The 22,637-nt window shown below is 39.2% G+C and overlaps 1 protein-coding gene across 1 annotated transcript in view; it reads right to left on the reverse strand.

Moving 5' to 3' along the window:
- Positions 1–2,990: 2,990 nt before the first annotated feature.
- The window catches only part of LOC311127563 (uncharacterized protein), a 40,673-nt gene continuing 21,026 nt past the window's right edge, over positions 2,991–22,637 (reverse strand). Inside the window, exons 3-4 of the mRNA XM_084159378.1 lie at positions 4,715–4,888; positions 2,991–4,572 (exon numbers count right to left, since the gene is read on the reverse strand). Coding sequence (XP_084015504.1) covers positions 4,451–4,572; positions 4,715–4,888 — 296 coding nt within the window. The 3' untranslated portion in view covers positions 2,991–4,450. The remainder of the gene's footprint in view (positions 4,573–4,714; positions 4,889–22,637) is intronic.

A 22,637-nucleotide genomic window follows, 5' to 3' on the forward strand; every position in this document is an offset into this window, starting at 1 on the left:
GTGCAGTTGCCGTACCAGGCGGTGATACAGCCCGACAGGATGCTCTCAATTGTCCATCTGTAAAAGTTTGTGAGGGTTTTAGGTGCCTAGCAAAATTTATTCAGCCTCCTGAGGTTGAAGAGGCTCTGTTGAGCCTTCTTCACCACACTGTCTGCGTGGGTGGACCATTTCAGTTTGTCAGTGATGTGTAAGCCAAGGAACTTGAAGCTTTCCACCTTTTCCACTGCGGCCCCGTCGATGTGGATAGGGGGGTGCACCCTCTGCTGTTTCCTGAAGTCCACGATCATCTCCTTTGTTTTGTTGACGTTGAGTGAGAGGTTATTTTGTTGGAGGCGTGCTTGGCCACGCCGTCATGGGTGAACAGGGAGTACAGGAGGGGGCTGAGCACGCACCCTTGTGGGGCCCCAGTGTTGAGGATCAGCGAAGTGGAGATCTTGTTTCCCACCTTCACCACCTGGGGGCGGCCCGTCAGGAAGTCCAGGACCCAGTTGCACAGGGCGGGGTTCAGACCCAGGGCCTCAAGCTTAATGATGAGCTTGGAGGGTACTATGGTGTTGAATGCTGAGCTATAGTCAATGTACAGCATTCTTACATAGGTATTCCTCTTGTCCAGATGAGATAGGGCAGTGTGCAGTGTGATGGCGATTGCATCGTCTGTGGATCTATTGTGGCGGTAAGCAAATTGAAGTGGGTCTAGGGTGACAGGTAAGATAGAGGTGATATGATCCTTGACTAGTCTCTCAAAGCACTTCATGATGACAGAGGTGAGTGCTACGGGGCGATAGTCATTTAGTCCAGTTACCTTTGCTTTCTTGGGTACAGGAACAATGGTGGCCATCTTGAAGCATGTGGGAACAGCAGACTGGGAAAGGGAGAGATTGAATATTGAGGCTGCCTTTGCGCAATATGTCTCCAGTAGGGCGAATAAGGCATGCAAGCCTTTCCTTGACGGCTGCTTGGTTCCCTTACAAGCAAAGGGAATTTAGCTGACCTCATCAATGCTGAATTGTGTTTTGTTTTCCTCCATCCTGTGCTGTCTGGCCTGCAACTAGCAGCTACCCAGGCATGTCTAACACCTAGGGCTCTATTCAATCCACATTGCGGAAGTTCAGCTTTACAGCGGAGACTGCATTTACGGTCAATTCTGCATATGTCGGCTCAATTGGAAATTACCTTAACATTTCTATCACAGAATCTGTAACGCTGATTGAATAGAGCCCCTACAGAACTGCAAGCAGCAGGTAAGCAGCTGCCAAACCAAATATCTTATGCACTAGCAGTATTATAGTATTACTTATGCTATGGCGCCCCCTTTTGAGAAGGAGATGTAATAAACTGCCATGAAGCATTTTTTCTTTAAGAGGATAGTTTTCTCTTTATCAAAATCAACTGAGCAGGTTGGTTGGCGGGGGGGGGGGGGGGGGGGGGGGGGGGGTCGCTTCCTGAACACCCTCTGTGATAGCAGCTGCACCTTGCACACCATATGCCCCATTTTGCCACCGATCCTCTCTAATCTCTCAGCTCTATCAGGACTGACCCAAATTGCAGTTAGAGAGTAATGGCATGCTTGCCATTCTTTTCAGTGTTTCATCGAGATCCACGAGCTGGATCACTGTGGATCTGGTGCACACATTCAAACCTATTACAACTGTCCTTCGCTGCTCGTTCTGCCAATTATGTTAAAGAAGCTATACAGAACTTTTGCCCCTAGGGGTGCTCTTAAGCCAAAGCAGTCCCCTAAATGGACAGAAATACTATCAAGAAATTACGTCAGTGGACATAAAGGGGCACACCTTCCCACACCCATGAGCAAAAGCATATATTGTTTGCCTAAAATGAAAGATTTGTGTGCTTCCATGAGTGCAGACGAAAGATATCAAGGATCTGGAAGATTCTGTTTGGAGGGATGATCTAAGCTCCCCCCAGGCCCGGTCCTGGCCGTTCTACCACCCTAGGCAAGACAAAACTAGAATAGTCCCAGTAAGCAAAATGATGTTGAAAAACACTGAATTCAGGTTCAGTTTCAGTCCTGAATGAAAGTTGAAAGACGTAATTCATAGACGTCTATGTTTGGGCTAAATCAAGGCTGGTCCAGACCGGAAAAATCAATGCCGGTCTGGACCGCACCAAATCTGAACCAAATATAGACGTCTATGTTTGGGCTAAATCAAGGCTGGTCCAGACCGGAAAATCAATGCCGGTCTGGACCGCACCAAATCTGAACCAAATATAGACGTCTATGTTTGGGCCAAATCAAGGCTGGTCCATACCGGACAAAGTCTGAACCAAACATAGACGTCTATGATTGGTTCAGATTTGGTCTGGACCAGACCAAAAACCAACATCCATTGATGTGGAAATCAAGGCTGGTCCAGACTGCACCAAAAAAAATACATTTAGGTTAGGCTACTTGATATGACAAACCTGCAAGATGTAAAAAGTGTCCGTCTCATTACATTGTCATACATTTTATCTCCAGCCTGTAGGCTACAGAAAAGGCAACATCCTCTTTCTACCATAGGCTATATCTGTTACATGATTTATGTTCGATGATTTTTTGGACGGAACATTGGTGGAGCGCAGCAGCAATGCATCTCTCCAACAGCACCCTGGAGAGGTGCACTGGGAATGGAAAAGTGAAATATTGTGTGCCCCTGCCTTTGACAAAGTGGGCACTGCTTATCACAGGGCGGCACTGGTTGAGAGAAATTGTAAAGTGTTGGTCCCATGTTTCATTAGCTGAAATAAAAGATCCCATACATTTTCCATATGCACAAAAAGCTTATTTCTCTCCAATTTTGAGAGGTGTGGCATATCAAGAAGCTGATTAAACAGCATGATCATTACACAGGTGCACCTTGTGCTGGGGACAATATACTGCCACTCTAAAACGTGCAGTTTTGTCACACAACACAAATCCACAGATGTCTCAAGTTTTTAGGGAGCGTGCAATTGGCATGCTGACTACAGGAATGTCCACCAGAGCTGTTGCCAGAGAATTTAATGTTAATTTCTCTACCATAAGCCACCTCCACCTCCAACGTCATTTGAGAGAATTTGGCAGTACAACCGCAGACCACGTGTAACCACACCAGCCCAGGATCTCCACATCTGGCTTCTTCAGCTGCGTGATCATCTGAGACCAGCCACCCGGACAATTTATGAAACTGAGGAGTATTTCTGTAATAAACACCTTTTGTGGGGAAAAACTCATTCTGATTGGCTGCACCCCTGCTCAGTCATGTGAAATCCATAGATTATGGCCTAATTAATTTATTTCAATTGACTGATTTCCTTATATGAACTGTAACTCAGTAAAATAGTTGAAATTGTTGCGTTTATATTTTTGTTCAGTGTATATATAAGGTTGTATGTGTTGTTGGAGGTGTGTCTTGGTCAGTTTAGCTCAGAAAATGCCGCCCTTGTTAATCTGCCGCCATAGGCTGCTGCCTTATCCTGCCTAATGAGTGGGCCGGCCCTGGATCCCTCCCAAAGTTTAAATCATTTCATATTCCTTATATTAAGCAAACCAGATGGCACATTTCTATTTTTATTTTATTTACAGATAGCGAAGGGCACACTCCAACCCTCAGACATAATTTACAAACCAAGCATTTGTGTTTAGTGAGTACCAGGGATGTTCTGTTGATAAGTGTGTGAATTGGACCATTTCCTTGTCCTGGCTTTACTAGTCAGCCATTAAAGATAATGGCAGTGGCAATTTCTCTTTACATATAAGCGCCTTGAGTGAGGATGTAATAAACAGAGGTACAGTATAATAACTTCTCATTTGGGTTGATTAAAAAAATTGATACTACAGTATGTTAATGTTTATATTGAGTTGCCCTGTGGCTTAATTGTAATTTAGAATAAGGTACAGAAATAACCTTATTTGAGTGCAGGTCTTCATGTCTAAGACATTTTTTGTTCCCTTTGTCAAACCATCTTGGAAATATAGCAGACAATCAAGTCTTAATTTTGCCTTTTGCTACTTCTATAATAAACTGTATTGAAGTGTCTAGAATCCAAACTTGAGATCCATGCAAGAACTATGTGGACGTCTAAATTACGTAGAGTTGGTATTCGTTTTAGGGGTAACAAAGAATGGGAATATTGCCGGCAAATTTCTAAACTTTCCTTCGAAACCATTGTAATTTTGGAAATAAAAACACAACATAACCTTAAATCAGGTGTGTACAAATAATTCTAATTTTCCAAAATAATAATTAATACATTCCTAACACATTTCCAAATTCCCAAAGTTTACAAAAAAGTACACCCCTAATTTGGCTCTAAGCCCACATAACCAATGCATTAGGGTGCAGTAAATCCATGACTTAACATTCTGCTATAGAGATTTATGCACGTTAATGCGTATGTCGTGTCTCAATAAGTATTTTGTATATGAAAGTCTTCTTTAAAGTGTTTAAGGTTAGTCTTGGAGTCCTTTTCAATTTTGATGTCCTCGTGGAAAGTTGGCCATTTGGATGTTGTCCATTTGGAGTCCAGGATTGTAGTAAGCTGAACCATCATATTTCAAGTCCAAAGGCTCACTGTTGTCCAGTCGTGGAACTAGGAGTGAGAAACAGAGATGTGAAATTTTGCATGGCTGATTTATGATAACAGGTACTTTACTATAATTTATTCAGTCCTATCAGGTAGAAAATATGCCAGTAAATCCTAAAAGGGAAATATCTCCAAGGAAACTGCCTACCTGGGTCTGAGGGGAATTCCTCAACAAGCTTCCTGTGTGTGAAATTCCATCGGCCTCTCCTTCTCAGGATGACATAGACCACCATCGCCACGAAGCACACTGCCACTCCTGTGCCCAGGATGGCACCCCATGCCTCACTCCTCTTCTTGTTCTGCACTGCATCTGAGGCCAAGCCTTTGAAAACAAAAATAAATGTATCACAAAAAATACATGAAAAAGAGGAGGGAAATACATTGCAAATACAACATTCTAATATTGGTGCAATTCTAATATATGGTGCAATAAATGTTGTCTGGGATTATATATTTATGTATTGCAAAATATTATTCCGGTCACACTTTATTTGGACAGTACCATATAGATGATCTACAGATGGTCATACTATCAACAAAGTATCTGTTGATAAGCAAATCCTTCCTAAGGTTACAGTTAGGGTTAGGGATAGGTTTAGAATAAGGGTTAGGATAAGAATTAAGGTTAGGGTTAGTGGACAGTAAGTTGAAATGTTGTTGAGAGTTATTGAACATCTAAAAACCATATACAGTACATCTACATCTACCAAATAAAGGACCATTCTTCCTATAATTGAGGGCAAAATGTGTGTTTAAAAATAAATGTACAAAAGCATATAGAGCAAGCACCCTTTTACATGAGTAGTCTCAACCCAATAGACAGTAATATTTCCCAGCCATGTAATTACGCTACCACAATCACTGCAATTACCATGTGTGAAAATAACAGGTTTTATTGCAATTCAGTAAAAGTTTTCCATCTATTTAATCATGTTGAACCAATTAGTGAAACTAATAATTAACAATGTCAGTCAAATGAAAAGTGTAAAGTGTATCAGTATTTCATTGTCGTTTCATGTCATTACCACGCAAGTGATACAGTGCCTTCAGAAAGTATTCACACCCCTTCTTGACTTTTTCCACATTTTGTTCTGTTATAGCCTTAATTTAAAATGGATTAAATTGAGATTTTGTGTCACTGATCTACACACAATACCCCATAACGTAAAAGTGGAATTTTGTTTTTAGATTTTTTTAAACACATTAATTAAAATTGAAAAGCTGAAATGTCTTGAGTCAATATTCAACCTCTTTGTTATGGCAAGCCTAAATAAGAAATTGTTGCATTTTGCATTTATATTTTTGTTCAGTGTAGTTTACTCCACAATACAAACCTAAACGACAAAGTGAAAAGAAGGAAGCCTGTACAGAATACAAATATTCCAAAACATGCATCCTATTTGCAATAAGGCACTAAAGTAATACTGCAAAAAATGTGGTAAAGAAATGAACTTTTGTCCTGAATGCAAAGCATTTTGTTTGGGGCAAATCCAACAACACATCACTGGGTACCACTCTTCATATTTTCAAGCATGGTGGTGGCTCCATCATGTTATGGGTATGCTTGTCATCGGCAAGGACTAGGGAGTTATTTAGGATACAAATAAATGGAATAGAGCTAAACACCGGCAAAATCCTAGAGGAAACCTGTTTCAGTCTGCTTTCCACCAGACACTGGGAGACAAATTCACCTTTCAGCAGGACAATAACCTAAAACACAAGGCCAAATATACACTGGAGTTGCTTACCAAGACGACATATAATTTTTCTGAGTGGCCTAGTTACAGTTTTGACTTAAATTGGCTTGACAATCTATGGCAAGACTTGAAAATGGCAGTCTAGCAATGATCAACAATCAACTTGACAGAGCTTGGAGAATTATTTAAAGAATACTGTACAATCCAGCTGTCATTGCTCCCAAGGGGGATTCTAATATGTATTGAATCAGGTGGTTGAATTAGTGTTTAATTTAGCATTTAAAAAATATAATCTTCAAATGTTTCTTCCACTATGACATTACAGTGTATTGGGTGTGGATCGTTGACAAAATGAACAATTAAATACATTTTTATCCCACTTTGTAACATAACAAAATGTGTAAAAAGTCAAGGGGTGTGAATACTTTCTGAAGGCACTGTATGTAAAACATTTTACCAACACGATTTATTAAATTATGCTCTCCCTGAATCCCTGATTGAATTACATTAACCAACCCCTGTAAGAGGAAAAGCATTATGGCTGAAATGCAGTTACAGGCTGTGTTAGTTCTGCTAATGTATTGTTTCAATTCAGTGAGGATAAATACTTTCCTTATGCCTTGGATCCAGCATCCAGGTTGTACTCATTATTTCTTAAACTTTTTTTGATAAAAATGCAACGAAAAGATAAAGCAAAGAGGACTATGGATTGTTTGTGTTACCCTTGGAAACCTGATTACCATAAAACCACTGTCTCCTTGGGCATAGACTGCATTCGGAAAGTATTCAGACCCCTTGACTATTTCCACATTTTGTTACATTATAGCCTTATTCTAAAATGTATTAAATAAATAAAAATCCTCATCAATCTACACACAATACCCCGTAATGACAAAGCGAAAACAGGTTTTTAGAAATGTTTACCAATCTATACAAACAAAAAACAGAAATACCTTATTTACATAACTATTCAGACCCTTTGCTATGAGAATTGAAATTGAGCTCAGGTAAATCCTGTTTCCATTGATCATCCTTGAGATGTTACTACAACTTGATTGGAGTCCACCTGTGGTAAATTCAATTGATTGGACATGATTTGGAAAGGCACACAAGTGTCTATATAAGATCCCACAGTTGACAGTGCATGTCAGAACCAAAACCAAACCATGAGGTCGAAGGAATTGTCCGTAGATCTCAGAGACAGGATTGTACCAAAACAAGGGTACCAAAACAAGGGTACCAAAACATTTCTGCAGCATTGAAGGTCCCCAAGAACACAGTGGCCTCCATCATTCTTAAATGGAAGAAGTTTGGAACCATCAAGACTCTTCCTAGAGCTGGCCACCCGGCCAAACTGAGGGCCTTGGTCAGGGATGTGACCAGGAACCCGATGGTCACTCTGACAGAGCTCCAGAGTTCCTCTGTGGAGATGGGAGAGCCTTCCAGAAGGACAACCATCTCTGCAGCACTCCACCAATCATGTATTTATGGTAGAGTGGCCAAACAGAAGCCACTCCTCAGTAAAAGGCACATGACAGCTCACTTGGAGTTTGCCAAAAGGCACCTAAAGACTCTCAGACCATGAGAAACAAGATTCTCTGGTCTGATGAAACCAAGATTTAACTCTTTGGCCTGAATGCCAAGCGTCACGTCTGGAGGAAACCTGGCACCATCCCTACGGTGAAGCATGGTGGTGGCAGCATCATGATGTGGGGATGTTTTTCAGCGGCAGGGACTGGGAGACTAGTCAGGATCGAGGGAAAGATGAACGGAGCAAAGTACAGAGAGATCCTTGATGAAAACTTACTCCATAGAGCTCAGGACCTCATATTGGGGTGAAGGTTCACCTTCCAACAGGACAACGATCCTAAGCACACAGCCAAGACAACACAGGAGTGGCTTCGGGACAAGTCTCTGAATGTCCTTGAGTGGCCCAGCCAGAGCCCGGACTTGAACCCAATCAAACATCAATGGAGAGAAATTAAAATAGCTGTGCAGCGACGCTCCCCATCCAACCTGACAGAGCTTGAGAGGATCTGCAGAGAAGAATGGGAGAAACTCCCCAAATACAGGTGTGCCAAGCTTGTAGCGTCATACCCAAGAAGACTCGAGGCTGTAATCGCTGGCAAAGGTGCTTCAACAAAGTACTGAGTAAAGGGTCTGAATACTTATGTACAGTGCCTTAAAAAAAGTATTCATCCCCCTTCGCGTTTTTCCTATTTTGTTGCATTACAACCTGTAATTTAAATGGATTTTTATTTGGAATTCATGTAATGGACATACACAAAATTGTCAAAATTGCTGAAGTGAAATGAAAAAAATAACTTGTTTCAAAGATTTCTAAAAAATAAATAACGTAAAAGTGGTGCATGCATATGTATTCACCCCCTTTGCTATGAAGCCCCTAAATAAGATATGGTGCAACCAATCACCTTCAGAAGTCACATAATTAGTTCAATAAAGTCCACCTGTGTGCAATCTAAGTGTCACATGATTTGTCACATGATCTCCGTATATATACACCTGTTCTGAAAGGCCCCAGAGTCTGCAACACCACTAAGCAAGGGGCACCCCCAAGCAAGCGGCACCATGAAGACCAAGGAGCTCTCCAAACAGGTCAGGGACAAAGTTGTGGAGAAGTACAGATCAGGGTTGGGTTATAAAAAAATATCTGAAACTTTGAACATCCCACCATTATTAAAAAATTTAAAGAATATGGCACCACAACAAACCTGCCAAGAGAGGGCCGCCCACCAAAACTCACGGACCAGGCAAGGACGGCATTAATCAGAGAGGCCACAAAGAGACCAAAGATAACCCTGAAGGAGCTGCAAAGCTCCACAGCGGAGATTAGAGTATATGTCCATAGGACCACTTTAAGCCGTACACTCCACAGAGCTGGGCTTTACGGAAGAGTGGCCAGAAAAAAGCAATTGCTTAAAGAAAAAAATAAGCAAACACGTTTGGTGTTCGCCAAAAAGCAACACTTGAGTGGTTTAAGGGGAAACATTGAAATGTCTTGGAATGGCCTAGTCAAAGCCCAGACCTCAATCCAATTGAGAATCTGTGGTATGACTTAAAGATTGCTGTACACCAGCGGAACCCATCCAACTTGAAGGAGCTGGAGCAGTTTTGCCTTGAAGAATGGGTAAAAATCCCAGTGGCTAAATGTGCCAAGCTAATTTTGTCTTATTTTCTGTTTGTTTCACAATAAAAAATATTTTGCATCTTCAAAGTGGTAGGCATGTTGTGTAAATCAAATGATACAAACCCCCCAAAAATCTATTTTAATTCCAGGTTGTAAGGCAACAAAATAGGAAAAATGCCAAGGGGGGTGAATACTTTCGCAAGCCACTGTAAATGTGATATTTCATTTTTTTCATTTTGGGGTATTGTGTGTAGGAAAAAAAACTATTAAATCCATTGTAGAATAAGGCTGTAATGTAACAAAATGTGGAAAAGTCAAGGGGTCTGAATACTTTCCGAATGCAATGTAATGTGGTTTGTGGTATGCGAAGATGAGATTTAACTATTCCAAGGCAGTTTTGATACAACTTTATACAACCAAATGAAAAGTACCAGACTAGTCAATATGCTAATAAGATTAACAACATGTTTACTATGAACAGACATTTCCCCTCTTCAAATAAGCGTTCATAATCTCGGTCATCACATTTGGAAATTCAAATGTTTACTTCCCTGACATCTCCTTATCTGAAGACCAAGCTTGTTTACCTCACTTGCCTTTCTATTTTCTCACAATACTTTTTATTTGATAAAATGGAGCACACCCTGCATTTACATTAGCATGAAGTTGGGTATTCATATTCCTGGTTTACACATTTCATCACAATATTGTTTTGAACGTTTAAGCCTGACTCCCGACTGAACGTTCCACTCAATGTATTGTCAATTGGCACTGATGAAGAAGTGCATTATAGTGGCTTGGGAATACATTGCAATTTCTAAAGGAGGCAAATGGTTAGTAGGAAAACCTTTTGTCATCATTGTGATGTCGTCAGATTAACCTTATATGTAGTATTACGTTAGCTAGCTAGCTAAGATTGAGGGGAGAGCATCGGATTTTAGCTAGCTAACTCTAGAATTGCTAGGTATTTTTTACGAACTGCTAACTACTGGCAACTTTGCCATCTGTCTAAAGTAAATTTGGTATTTGGTATTTGTTGGTATTTTATTAGGATCCCCATTATCTCTTCCTGGGGTCCACACAAAACATGACATAATACAGAACATCAATAGACAAGAACAGCTCAAGGACTGAACTACACAATTATGAGTATAAGAAAACAAGAAAAAAATAAGAACACTTTGTGCTGTGAGGTGTTGTTTTATTGTTTTATTGTTTTTTTTAAGCAAATGTTGAGATGGAAGGGAATTCCATGTGATCATGTCTCTATATAATACTGTGTGTTACCTTGAATTCGTTCTGGATTTGGGGACTGTGAAGAGACCCCTGGTGGGGTAATTATGCCTGTCAGAGCTATATGTAAGTTGATTATACAGACAATTTGGAATTTAACACAATAATAATTCTCACAAAAACAAGAATTGATGCAGTCAATCTCTCCTCTACTTTGAGCCAAGAAAGACTGACATGCATACTGTTGACATTAGCCCTCTGTGTACATTGAAGGACAAATTTGACGACATCATAATAATGACAAAGTTGTTTCCTACTAATTATTTGCCAACTGTTACGCAATGAAGTCGTATTTCCCGGCAACAATATATATAAAAAAATATATATATATTATTTTGAAAAGTAACAGCCGCACCTACATTTTTATTTTGAAAGGATACCGCCGCACCACGTATTGCTGCTGACTTTACATAACGTCACCGCTACACACAGGCGTGCGTGCGTTGCACTGCTTATTGTTGCTGACTTTACACCTGTAGCGCATCCGCAGTGATGAAATGGCTAGCTACGTTCGGACTCAGAGGGTTTTCGCGCTGCACACTCACTGACCAATACAATAATGTTCTTGCTCCACACACACACTGATCCAATAAAAAATGTCATTCTGCAACATTGTTTTGTTTTAAATGTGACACGTCCAATCAGATAATACAGATCTTCTTCTGACAGCTAGCTTGATTGACAGCTAACAATGCAGATGTGTTCTGGAGGCATTGCACATGTAGATAGTTAAATGTCATTAACTCAGCTGTAAGAGTAAAATCATGGAGGATTTTTTTAAACGTGCAGCTCCCTCTTCATATACTGCTGCTTCCAATGTCAACAACAAGGCAGAGAACCCTGTCCCTGTCAAGAAGAGAAAATACGACCCTCGACTTCAAATATGGTTTTACATATACAGAAGACAGACAGGGTGAGTGTAGACCGCAGTGCGTCCTATGCAACGAGCTGTTAGCTAATGAGAGCATGAAACCCTCCAAAATGAAAAGGCACCTGGACACCAAGAATCCAAGCCACAAAGATAAGACAGCTGACTTTAAAAAAAAGAAAATGTCAATATCTGGAGGCCTCACAAGATTCATTGAAGAACGTATGCACGGTACAAGAAAAGGCCATTCGGCATCATACCTTGTGGCCTAGCGCATTGCTAAGTGCAAAAAAGCCCACTCCAGCACAGAGGATCACATACTCCCTGCTGTGATTGATATGTGCACTGAAATCTTGGGAGAGTCAGTCGCCAACAAACTTAAAACCATACCCCTATCCAATGACACCATGAGGAGGAGAATCCATGACATGTCTGAGGACATAATGTAGTGTATTAAGATTATGACTTTCTTAATGGAACCAGAGGGGATGTTTATGTTAGTTCAAAAATAGCCATTTGTAGGGTGACGCCCCAGGGGAGACAGGTGATTGGACAGCAGAGGGAGCAACCCATATTTTTGCATTCTTTATAAGTATAGGCTGGAGGAAGAAGAGGTTAGAGCAGCCATTGCAATCTGGGACGTTGCTCTCCGGGTGATCTTGACACCTGTAACTCATGCTGAAAGCTTGTGATGTGAATAAACTTACGATCAAGGTTCAGTATGAGCGGACTCCTTTGTTACAGCAATGACTAGCAACATTTTACTCGATACTACAGAATGGCGTCACGAAAAGGGACGGTCTGCGTCTCTTCAGTGTTTTATTCATGAGCAACGACGTGACTCTCGCTCAAGGCGCCGGCATAAGGTGAGATTTCTCACGGTCTTGTGTGTGTGTTTACTTCGTCTGCTTCTGGGTATGTGCGCTGGGGAGATGTACCGTGTAAAGGAACAATGTGTGCTTAATGTTGCTTTATTGCTGAGAACTGGGGGTCTGGCTAATCATTATAAATTTGGTTGCACTGGTAGACAGCGCAAAAGGGGGGAGAGAGAGCCTATAGAGTGTCTATAGAGAGATTTTGCTTGAATAACAGTTCAAGAACAATCGATTGAGAGAGGAATAAGGACTGCCTAGGCAGATGTGTATGTAACTTAGAGCCGCTGTAAATCATGGGAAAAGCCCTGGTAGACAGGCGACCTATAAAGGTGGGCCAGAAAATCCTGAAAACGCGTTAGATGCGTTTTAGGTGAGTCCGATGGGCTGGAGACCGTGGTATATTGATGATGTATATTGCCCCTCAGCTGGCGGTTGACGAACGGCTTGTTTGATGTAATCTCTCGTGTCGATTCCACAGATCTCGTGGTAGCATAAATTTAGCTAACAAATGGTATTTTACGGTACAGCGGAGGGAGAAATGCTAACGTGGCCTGCTAATTATGCTTCATGCTACATGCTAATGCTAAATGCTAATGCTAATCATGCTACATGCCAATTTTGGATGCGGGTTATGATTAATATTTCTTCCTTGGTGGTCCATAGGAATGGGACGAGCCATCAGAAATGTGTTTAGTTAGCTTGGGCTTGGTGCCTGGTGTCTTGTGAACTGTTAAGTGTTATTGTTTGACTATAAAGGGTAAAAGAGAGGGGCTGTGGCAAAATGCTAACGTTCTATTGTCTGGAAATCGTATCGTTAAATGTATTTGCGCATGCATTTAATTTTACGACACTATACTACAAAACGGGGGAGTTGACGGCACTAGATTATGACACGTTTGTTTTACGGTACTAAACTACAACACGTTGTTTACTAAAACTATAACAAGGGGAATTTTGGGTAAATTGGTCATATTTCTGTTAGACTGTGCTGCAGGGGGAGACAGAGAAACAGGCGAGAGGGAACAAAGAGAAAATATTTGAAAATGAATGAAATCTTCTAGTTGTTAAAGCGGCTGTTGGTTAAAGATGAAACTGGTTTTGTGACCTATTGAATTGATAAATGAGAGAGATATATGTTGACTAATTAAAAAAAATAAAAAAAATGACGGATTAAAATAAAATAAAAATGTTATTGAGCTATCTATATTTATTCCTGAGTTGATTCTTAGAGCGAATGTGAACGAAGGAATATTGAATGCTGGAAGTAACTCAGTGATTGAATAAACTACTAAAATCTTTTTCTGTGTCTCTGTTCTTTTGTCATATGAGAGGAACGATGGGACGAGAGGACAGAGAGAGAAAGAAAGGGAGGTGCTGGCGTGTACATCACGTGACGCGACAGAGGATCGAGTCAAAAGGTTTCTTTGGTGCTGTTCTGTTTACAAAATCTTCCCCTACAGGATATTTGATGTTATGACAATTTCACAGAGGCTTGGCAAATACTGATTCATTAAAAATTGCATTTTGGAGTTTCTGTGCATCACTGGGGTTTGATTAGGGTTGTGTTGGAAATCGAGTACTGACATTATTCTGTAAAATTAAGATAATTAGGTGCTTATAGAGCAAGGGGGTTTATGGGTATTGTAGTGATTGTAGGGTTAGAGGGCTTTGTTTTAGGATTGCTGTGAAGTTGACTACTTGCATTTACTTTCCTGATGGGTTGTGGTAAGATAGCCACTAATTGGTAAGATAGGATATAGAAATAAAAAATTGGTTTTAATTATTCATAATTTAATTGATTTTTTAATTGATTTTTTTTTTTTAATAAAAAAAAATGAATAAAAATTTTTATTGAATTTTTTTAATATTCATATTTTTGTTGATTGGTTTATATTAATAATTAAAGGGGGGAAGCCATAGGCTATATAGTCTAAAATAAAATAATTCACAATAAAGGAATATAAAAGGGTTGTTACAATGGGGAGAAAGGACAGCAAGGCTATGAAGGTAATTACACCTGTTGATATAGTACAAAATAGTAATCCTTTAACTAAAGTATTGCTAGGTTATCCGGCAAATGAAACAAAAGTTGCCCTTCATTCTCAAACAAAAACTGATAAAAGATTCCAGCGATAAGATAAACAAAGGTATAGAGAAAAGGCTAAAGGAAGAGAAGGCGACAGAAAAACTAATGGCAGAAGTTAGTACACCTTTCTCACATACGGATTCAGCAAAAAGACCCCCACCTTATGAGAAGGAAGTAGAGCTTAGGGATGTTTATCCTCAGCTTCCAGTGATCATCCAGGAGGGTGATTATTGCATCAGAGATGAAGATGAACGAATAATAGATAGAGGACAAGCAGAAACGACCAGAAAGATGAATCCAAAACTCCAGAAGTAAGAAAAACCGAGATGTCTGGAAACTAAGAGAAGAATACAGTGAGGCCAAGGGAAAAGGCCACTAGTAAGAAGATGATGGAAGATGATATTTCGGGGACAGAACTTAGAATATAAGCTGTTGAAGAATCCTGATATGTCAACAACAAGAAAGAACAGGATCAAGAAACTCTCAGAAAACTCAATCAAATACAACTTACAACTGGTGGAGAAGAAGAAGGAGAAGAGAAGCTTTGGTTATGAAGAATCAGAGTGAACCAAATCAACAATCACTGCTACAGCTTCAACTGAACAAGGTCAAATGCAATTGTACCAGCCACCATTGGGGGTACCAGTTGTTTCATATCCACAGACAGTTTCTGGACAGACACAGAATTGGAGAGGAAGAGGACGAGAAGGCTTAGAAGGAGGAGGAAGATTTCAGCCACACTTCCAGCAACTTTCAGAAGAGTGTTATAATTGTGGACAGGTTGGTTACTTTACCTGTGAGTGCAATGCGCCAGGAGGAAACAACAGAGGAAATTTCTGAGGAAGATAAAGGAGCAAGTGAAGATCACCTGTTCTCTAGGTGAACACTTCAAGGATTCTAGAGTGCCTAGAAGATACGAAGGGGGGTGTCAGCTGATAGCATCGATTAGAGAAGAAGAGAAAATATCTAACAATTGAAGTAAAAACAAAGGACTAGGAGAGGTGAATAGTGGAAAAGCTTTTATCTGTGTTCAGCCTAAAGAGGTTAAACATCTCACTATGTAAAATTAACTAATTAGGATAGGGATTTGAGGTAGTAAAACAGCTGATTACTCTTAAGGAACCAATTGAGCTCTTCTATAAAAATCAAAGAGAAATTAAAATAGACATACTAATATTAGAACATATACCTATTGCATTGTTGGGAAGAGATGCATGGTGTAAATTGAACTGTACAATAAGATGTACACTAGACGGCTGTCTGGTAGAAGATTTTAAAAAGAATAGGGTTTTTGGGAATCATATTTGCTTGAAAAGATAATATCATAGGAAGGATGATAATCTATTAGACTGCCTATTAGGCAATCTGTCTGAAGAATAAAGTTAAAAGGGGTGACTGTTATTCTTGGTTACATTCCTACACCAAGGGATTTCAAACTAGGCTAAAGGATGTTTAGTCGTTTGCCAAGTCTGTGTGTAAAGAAGTCAGAAGCAGGTGGGGACTTCCCAATCACATATTCTAAAAATTGGTGGTAAAGGGATTTTGTGAATAAATCAGTGGAAAAGGTTTTTAAAGGTTAGGAGAAAAGATTAGATTAAAAAAGTTAGGAGAACTAGGGTTGAAGGAACTCTAAGACAGTAAGCTAAGTTTCAATGTTAGTTAGTAGTAAGAGAGAGAGAACAGTGGTGAAGGACATTTTAGAGTTTAGTGGGAAAATAGATATGGTAGGAGTTTAGATCTGTTAGGAGCAGATGCATTGAGAAAGTATGCGTTGCTGAATGATAAGAGAAGATTGAGGGTGATTGAGTATCTATACTTACAGTTCCCAGCAGGAAGATCAAGGTAATTGTGGGTGTATTTTTTATAATCAAAAGTTTGAAAGTCAGGGATTAGAGGTAGGACTGAGAGTAAAAATAAAAGTGACACTAGTGGTGATAGAGGGAAATACAAGTAAGGAGTTAAAAGTCTTAGGGAAAATAGGTGAAGTAACAACAATGACATTAACACTTCAGCATATTAAAACAACAGTGAGAAGCAATTTAACTCTTTCAACATTGATAGTTATTAAAGCCATAAATATATCGCATTTGATTATAAGGGAACCAATAGCTCCAGCACCAATTTTAGGGGGAAAAGACTGTTATTAGGGTTAGGATGGGGACGTTCCTCCCACATGGAGAGATAATTATGGAGAAGAAGTATTGTTATCAGGACCAGAAGTAGAAGCTGTTGCACCTAGTCAAAGGAGGTATAGTTTGTACAACGATATGAAGTGGAAGAGGGTTATGAGTGATTGTTCATTTAGTTTGCGTAATGTTACAGAGAAAGATCAGGGAGAATATATGTGTACTTATCCAGTGCAAGCATTAAAATTTGTTCCGGTTAAGAATTATTGGTTAAAAGGCTATGTAATTCGTAAAGTGACGCTTATAATGGAATATTTGAAATCTGTTGAAGCTTCCACAGTCACCGAAGGAGTTCAGGAGAAGTATATTACAGTAGTCACTCCAACAGTAAATAATACACAGAGGATATCGGTAGCTTTCCCACTAGAAGTAGTTAAGGGTGTTAATACATCAACTAAATCAACTACTTTAATGGTAACTTTGAAAGGGATTAATGGTACGACGGCAATAGCAAATGTAGGAAGTATGACACAGACACAAACAACAACTTTTCTGAAATGGTACGGATAGAGAGTGCTGTCAATGATAGTAAGGATAGGGTTAAAATAGGAGAGCAGATAGTGGTAGAGAACAATATAGATTCATCTGAAATAGTGAAGGATACTATCATGGAGGTACAGGATGAGGTCTTTGATTTTAATGACAGACAAGGAGAGGTATCTGATCAGTACCGCTCGTTAGGGAAGAGAGAAACTAAATGGAAGGCATGTGGTTTGATTCTTCTGTTGTGAAAATTAAAAATGGATGGGCAGGTAGGAATCTTTGGTTCCAGCAGCTAGCTCATTCTGTAAGATCAGTGAGGAATATTGAGGGTCCATGTCTGTTGAGAATTCCAGCACCAAACATTTTAGAGACGGTCGCTCGACCTCTATCAAGTATGTGTCAATCTTATGCTTTGTCATGGCTGTTGTATCAGCAACAATCAGTAACAGATAAAATAATGTCGTTGTCAAAACATTTGTTTAAGCCTAGGTTTAAGTGTTCTTGGTTAAATGAATTACCCTATGTGAATTTGTTAGATGGGAAGGAAAATCAGGTAACAGCGAACCCTGAAGCATTGGAGGTGAAACCATTGAGGACTAAAAGTTGTTTTTGTTCTAATAAAACATATGATGTAAGGGGTATGTTTATGGGAATATCAGATTGTGATGATTATATGATAACTTTGGGTATGCATGACCTTAAGGGTAGTAATGAGAAATATAATGTTACTTTTTATGTTCCAGTTAGTAAGAAGAGCAGGACTTTGATGGTTAAAAGATTAGCTTTTGCCTAACAATGTGACTATTGGGAATTTTAGAGATATTTGTAGGGTTTGTGGTGATAAAGCGTATATATTCTTACCCTATGGATGGACAGGATGTTGTTACATGTCAACGTTGAAGCTTCCATATGAGGCTTTTACCATTAAAAGAGGGGTAGCACCGGACACAGATAAATCTGATTCTAGGTTTGGAAATAGGGTGAAAAGGGACATGGCGACATTTCATAGTCTTGAAGCCTATCATTGGAGGATAAGTCTAAGAGAGAAGGGGGGACTTTTTCCATGGTATGGGGTAACATTTTTGGCAGATCATATTGATAATATTACCTATACTTTGCAGGGGTTTGCGAATGAAACAATAAGAGGGTTTAACCTTCTGTCAAATACTCAAAGAAGTCACAGACTGACGCTGTTGAAACATGACATGGCTCTTGACTATATTTTAGCAAAACAAGGTGGCTTATGTTTGGCTATGAATCTGACGGGGGATAATTGTTATACTTTGATCCCAGATAGTTCCGATAATATCACGAGTGTTATAGATGCGTTGAAATATATAAGGGATGCGTTTGGTAGATCTGAAGGAGCTGGATGGTCAGCGAAGACTTGGTTGCAAGATCAGTTAGGCCCAGTAGGAGCAGTAATGGTTCAGATTTTAATAGCAGCTTTGATAGCACTGTGTGTGATGTTTGTAATTTGTTACTGACCTTTGAGAAAGCTATGATATTGAGATAGGTTGGAGTTGTGATGCCTGGAGACAACACTCAGATGCCGTTGTTGACTGTTCCTGATCTGGATGAAGAGGGACAAGTGGGACTGGATGGAGTATTGATGATAAATATCTTTTTTGAATATTTGATCATTTTTCAAAAAAAAATCAATATTAGTGTGATTTTAGTATGATGTTATGAATCAAAGGGGTGAAGTGTATGAATGAATCACATTATCCTAGTTCATTATTCTATCATTTCTATTGATTCATACATCATTTATATATAATTTTTATATTCTTAGTTGATATTGATGTTTAATTTGAAAGTGTTGTTTTGCAAAAGATACTGTTTGGTCTTTTCTTTTCTTCCAGAAGCGTTTGGGGGAAAATGTAAAGATTGAAATACTCAAACAAGGACAATATGAAGGGACAATATGAAAGGAGAATGACTGGTGGAGATGGAACAGGGAAGGTGTGGAAATGTTCCCATTCCATCATCAACGATGCATTGGAAGAGGAGACTACGGGGGAGATGAAGTGTAGTGGACTACATTCCAGTGTCTGCAATGAAATATAGACATATTTGCATGTGTAATACATAATTTGTGTCATATTCTTAGGTATTACTTTTTGTAGAATGATATTTGATGTTATTGGATACATGTGGGAATCTTAGATGTTTTTGTTTATTTCGGGAATGCTTAGGGACAGGGAGACTAGGCAGGGATAGAGATTCACTGTGGGGTCCGATGGGTTGACCAGCCTTAGAGTGGACATTTTGGATAGTATTTTGTTTGCAGGGGCTTACATGTGTATTTAATTGCATCATAGTTTCAAATGCATTGATAAAGATTTATGAATTCATCGGGAGTACCTAGGTGGATGCCTGGGGCAGAGGGACCGTGAGAGAATTTTACTGTCTTGATTGATGGATGGATTTGGAACGAAGGTTGCCAGACAGTTTTTCGCTCTCACACTCCATAAAGATTTGTTCATATTTCATAGTAATGTATTCACACTTCATAAACATTTATTCATATTTCATGGAAAGGTATTTACACTCTAGAGAAGAATGTTTTTTGGTTTAATGTTAAAGATACTCAATAAGATAAATTGTTACTTGTCATAATCCTATTCTGTTTGTTTTCGAGACTTTTAGTTCGTCTCGAAGGGGGGATATGTAGTGTATTAAGATTATGACTTTCTTAATGGAACCAGAGGGGATGTTTATGTTAGTTCAAAAATAGCCATTTGCAGGGTGACGCCCCAGGGGAGACAGGTGATTGGACAGCAGAGGGAGCAACCCATATTTTTGCATTCTTTATAAGTATAGGCTGGAGGAAGAAGAGGTTAGAGCAGCCATTGCAATCTGGGACGTTGCTCTCCGGGTGATCTTGACACCTGTAACTCATGCTGAAAGCTTGTGATGTGAATAAACTTATGATCAAGGTTCAGTATGAGCGGACTCCTTTGTTACAGCAATGACTAGCAACATTTTACTCGATACTACAATAACGCACCAGATATCAGGGCGCATCAGTGCAAATATTATGCACTGCAGCTTGATGAATCCACAGGTGTGGCTAACCATGCAATTCTAATGGTCTATGTCAGACACGTCTGGAATAATAAAACTTCGATTGATACCGGACCCCTTTCGAGTGGAGATGGGAAGCGTCATGTTGCCAAGCAACGAAGAGGATCAGCTGGTGGAGCTGTCATTTGATCGCGGACTGAGCATGCGCTTCCCGGAAATGACACTGCCACAGTTCAGGTGTAGCGTAGCGGGAGAGTATTTTGCTCTCGCCTGTCATGCAATCAGAATCATGCTACGGTTCAGCACTACCTATCTCTGTGAAAGTGGCTTCTCTGCTGTGGCCATGCTGAAAACTAAAAGCAGATACAAACTGGACAGCCAGCATGACCTCCGAGTTGCCCTGTCAACCATCACCCCAGACTTCAATAAACTTATCAAACTGAAGAAATACCCCCAGTTTACCCACTGATAGGCAACACACACACACACACACACACACACACACACACACACACACTACATAAATAAACAGGTAAATGAGTTATTGTTCAGTATGTTAATATATATATATATATATTTTTTTTTTTTTTTTTTTTTAATTAGGGGGTATATCAGCTTTAATATTGTTAATTATTATTGGTAATTAATTCTGACATTCATATTACATTTTATTGAACTGGTTAAAAACTTACACCTTTAAAAAGGCTTTAAAAAACCTTTTCAAGGTTGTGAAACTTTTCACATGGTAATTGATGATTATAAAATCCTAATGATTGTTGTTTTTTCTATTTTAAACACTTGAATGTGTTACTGTTCATTAACACTATTGGACTGGTTTTGATGTCATGTTCTGAGTTTGATCATGTATTACACCCCACTCCTGAACTGGTCACCTAATTAAATGGTGTATTCTCTTGAATTGATAATAAATGTTTTTTTCCAGTTAATATGTCTGTGTAATGACTTTCTTTAATACCATGATAGTAGCCCATTGAGACTGAGTCTATTTAGCAAGTGAAGCCTGCCCAAGAAGGCAGCTGCAATACAATATTACAAAATGTAATCATCAACAGTCCATAATATTGGGTCGTGACTCAATTGTCATTGTCAATTTTGTGTCCCCAGGTAAAACCAGTTGAGAACCACTGATTTAGACGAAACAGTCATTAGTCACCGTTTGGAATGACTGGTCACCACTAGAGTTTTGGGGGCTACTGTGGCTGAGGTGTTTTTAGAATTAATGTACACTCTAAAAATGTGGGGTTCATCAAGGGTTCTTCTAAGATCCTCAAAGTTAATCGAAGAACCTTAGGTTTCTTGGCACTGAAAAATGCCAAGAACCACATAGGAGCTGGGGTTCATCGAGGAACCTTTTTAGTTCTTGGGGGTTCTTGCAGGAACCTAACTTCCCAACTGAAACATTTGGGTTTTGAATTTGAGATGACAGCAGGTGCAGGCATTTAACTGAAAAATTGAAAGATCTCAATTTAAGGTAAGGTTTCTCTCTTGTATGATCTAAATTGATATTGTTTTATGATTATACCATCTATCTTTCATATTTGTTCAAATGGCTGTTGTTTGACACTTTGTCCCTTTTTACAATTCTTTCTAAGAGAGAAAATGGACACAATTCAATGGATATCAATCAACAAAGAGATAAGAATATGTTAAAAATATAGCTGCATTGTGCGCAGATGCCTGAACTGCTCAGTTATTTGTGTGTCTTTGTATGTACAATTAGTAGTGGTTTGCATCATAATGTTATGCAGATCACATGTATCATCTACAGTTAATTTAAATTAAGGGTCTCTCTAAAACCTTATAGGACTCTGTCACAGCTGCCATCTTCCTCCTCCCTTACTTCTCCAATGACGATCCCAGAGCCCTCTACATTATGGACAAGGTACAGTTGAAGTCGGAAGTTTACATACACCTTAGCCAAATACATTTAAACTCAGTTTTTCACAATTCCTGATATTTAACCCTAGTAAACATTCCCAGTTTTTTATTTATTATTATTTATTTTATTTTTTTGGTGGGGGGGAATGGATCAGCTTAATATTGCAGATAGATTGTATCTTCTATCAATGTAATTGTCTGCATCACTTCCAATCCCCCATGTTTATTTTTATTTTTTATATATATATTCCCCTTTATTACTTTTCAACCCCACCATCCTTTCCCTACTTGGAGTAAATTAGTGAACAACAACGCCCAGGCCTCTACTTCCGGTCTATACTTACTATCTACACCTTATGGACAGAGTTAATTTTACAATAATTCTATATATATATATATATATATATTTTTTTTTTTATTATTTTTTTTTTGCTCCTGAACTTCTTCTACTCTCAACCTCTCCGATCATTTTCATGATGTCCATCCGGTTTGCTTCTAAATGCCAT

This window comes from Coregonus lavaretus (assembly GCF_964263955.1).
Source record: "Coregonus lavaretus genome assembly, chromosome: 4".
NCBI lineage: Eukaryota > Metazoa > Chordata > Actinopteri > Salmoniformes > Salmonidae > Coregonus > Coregonus lavaretus.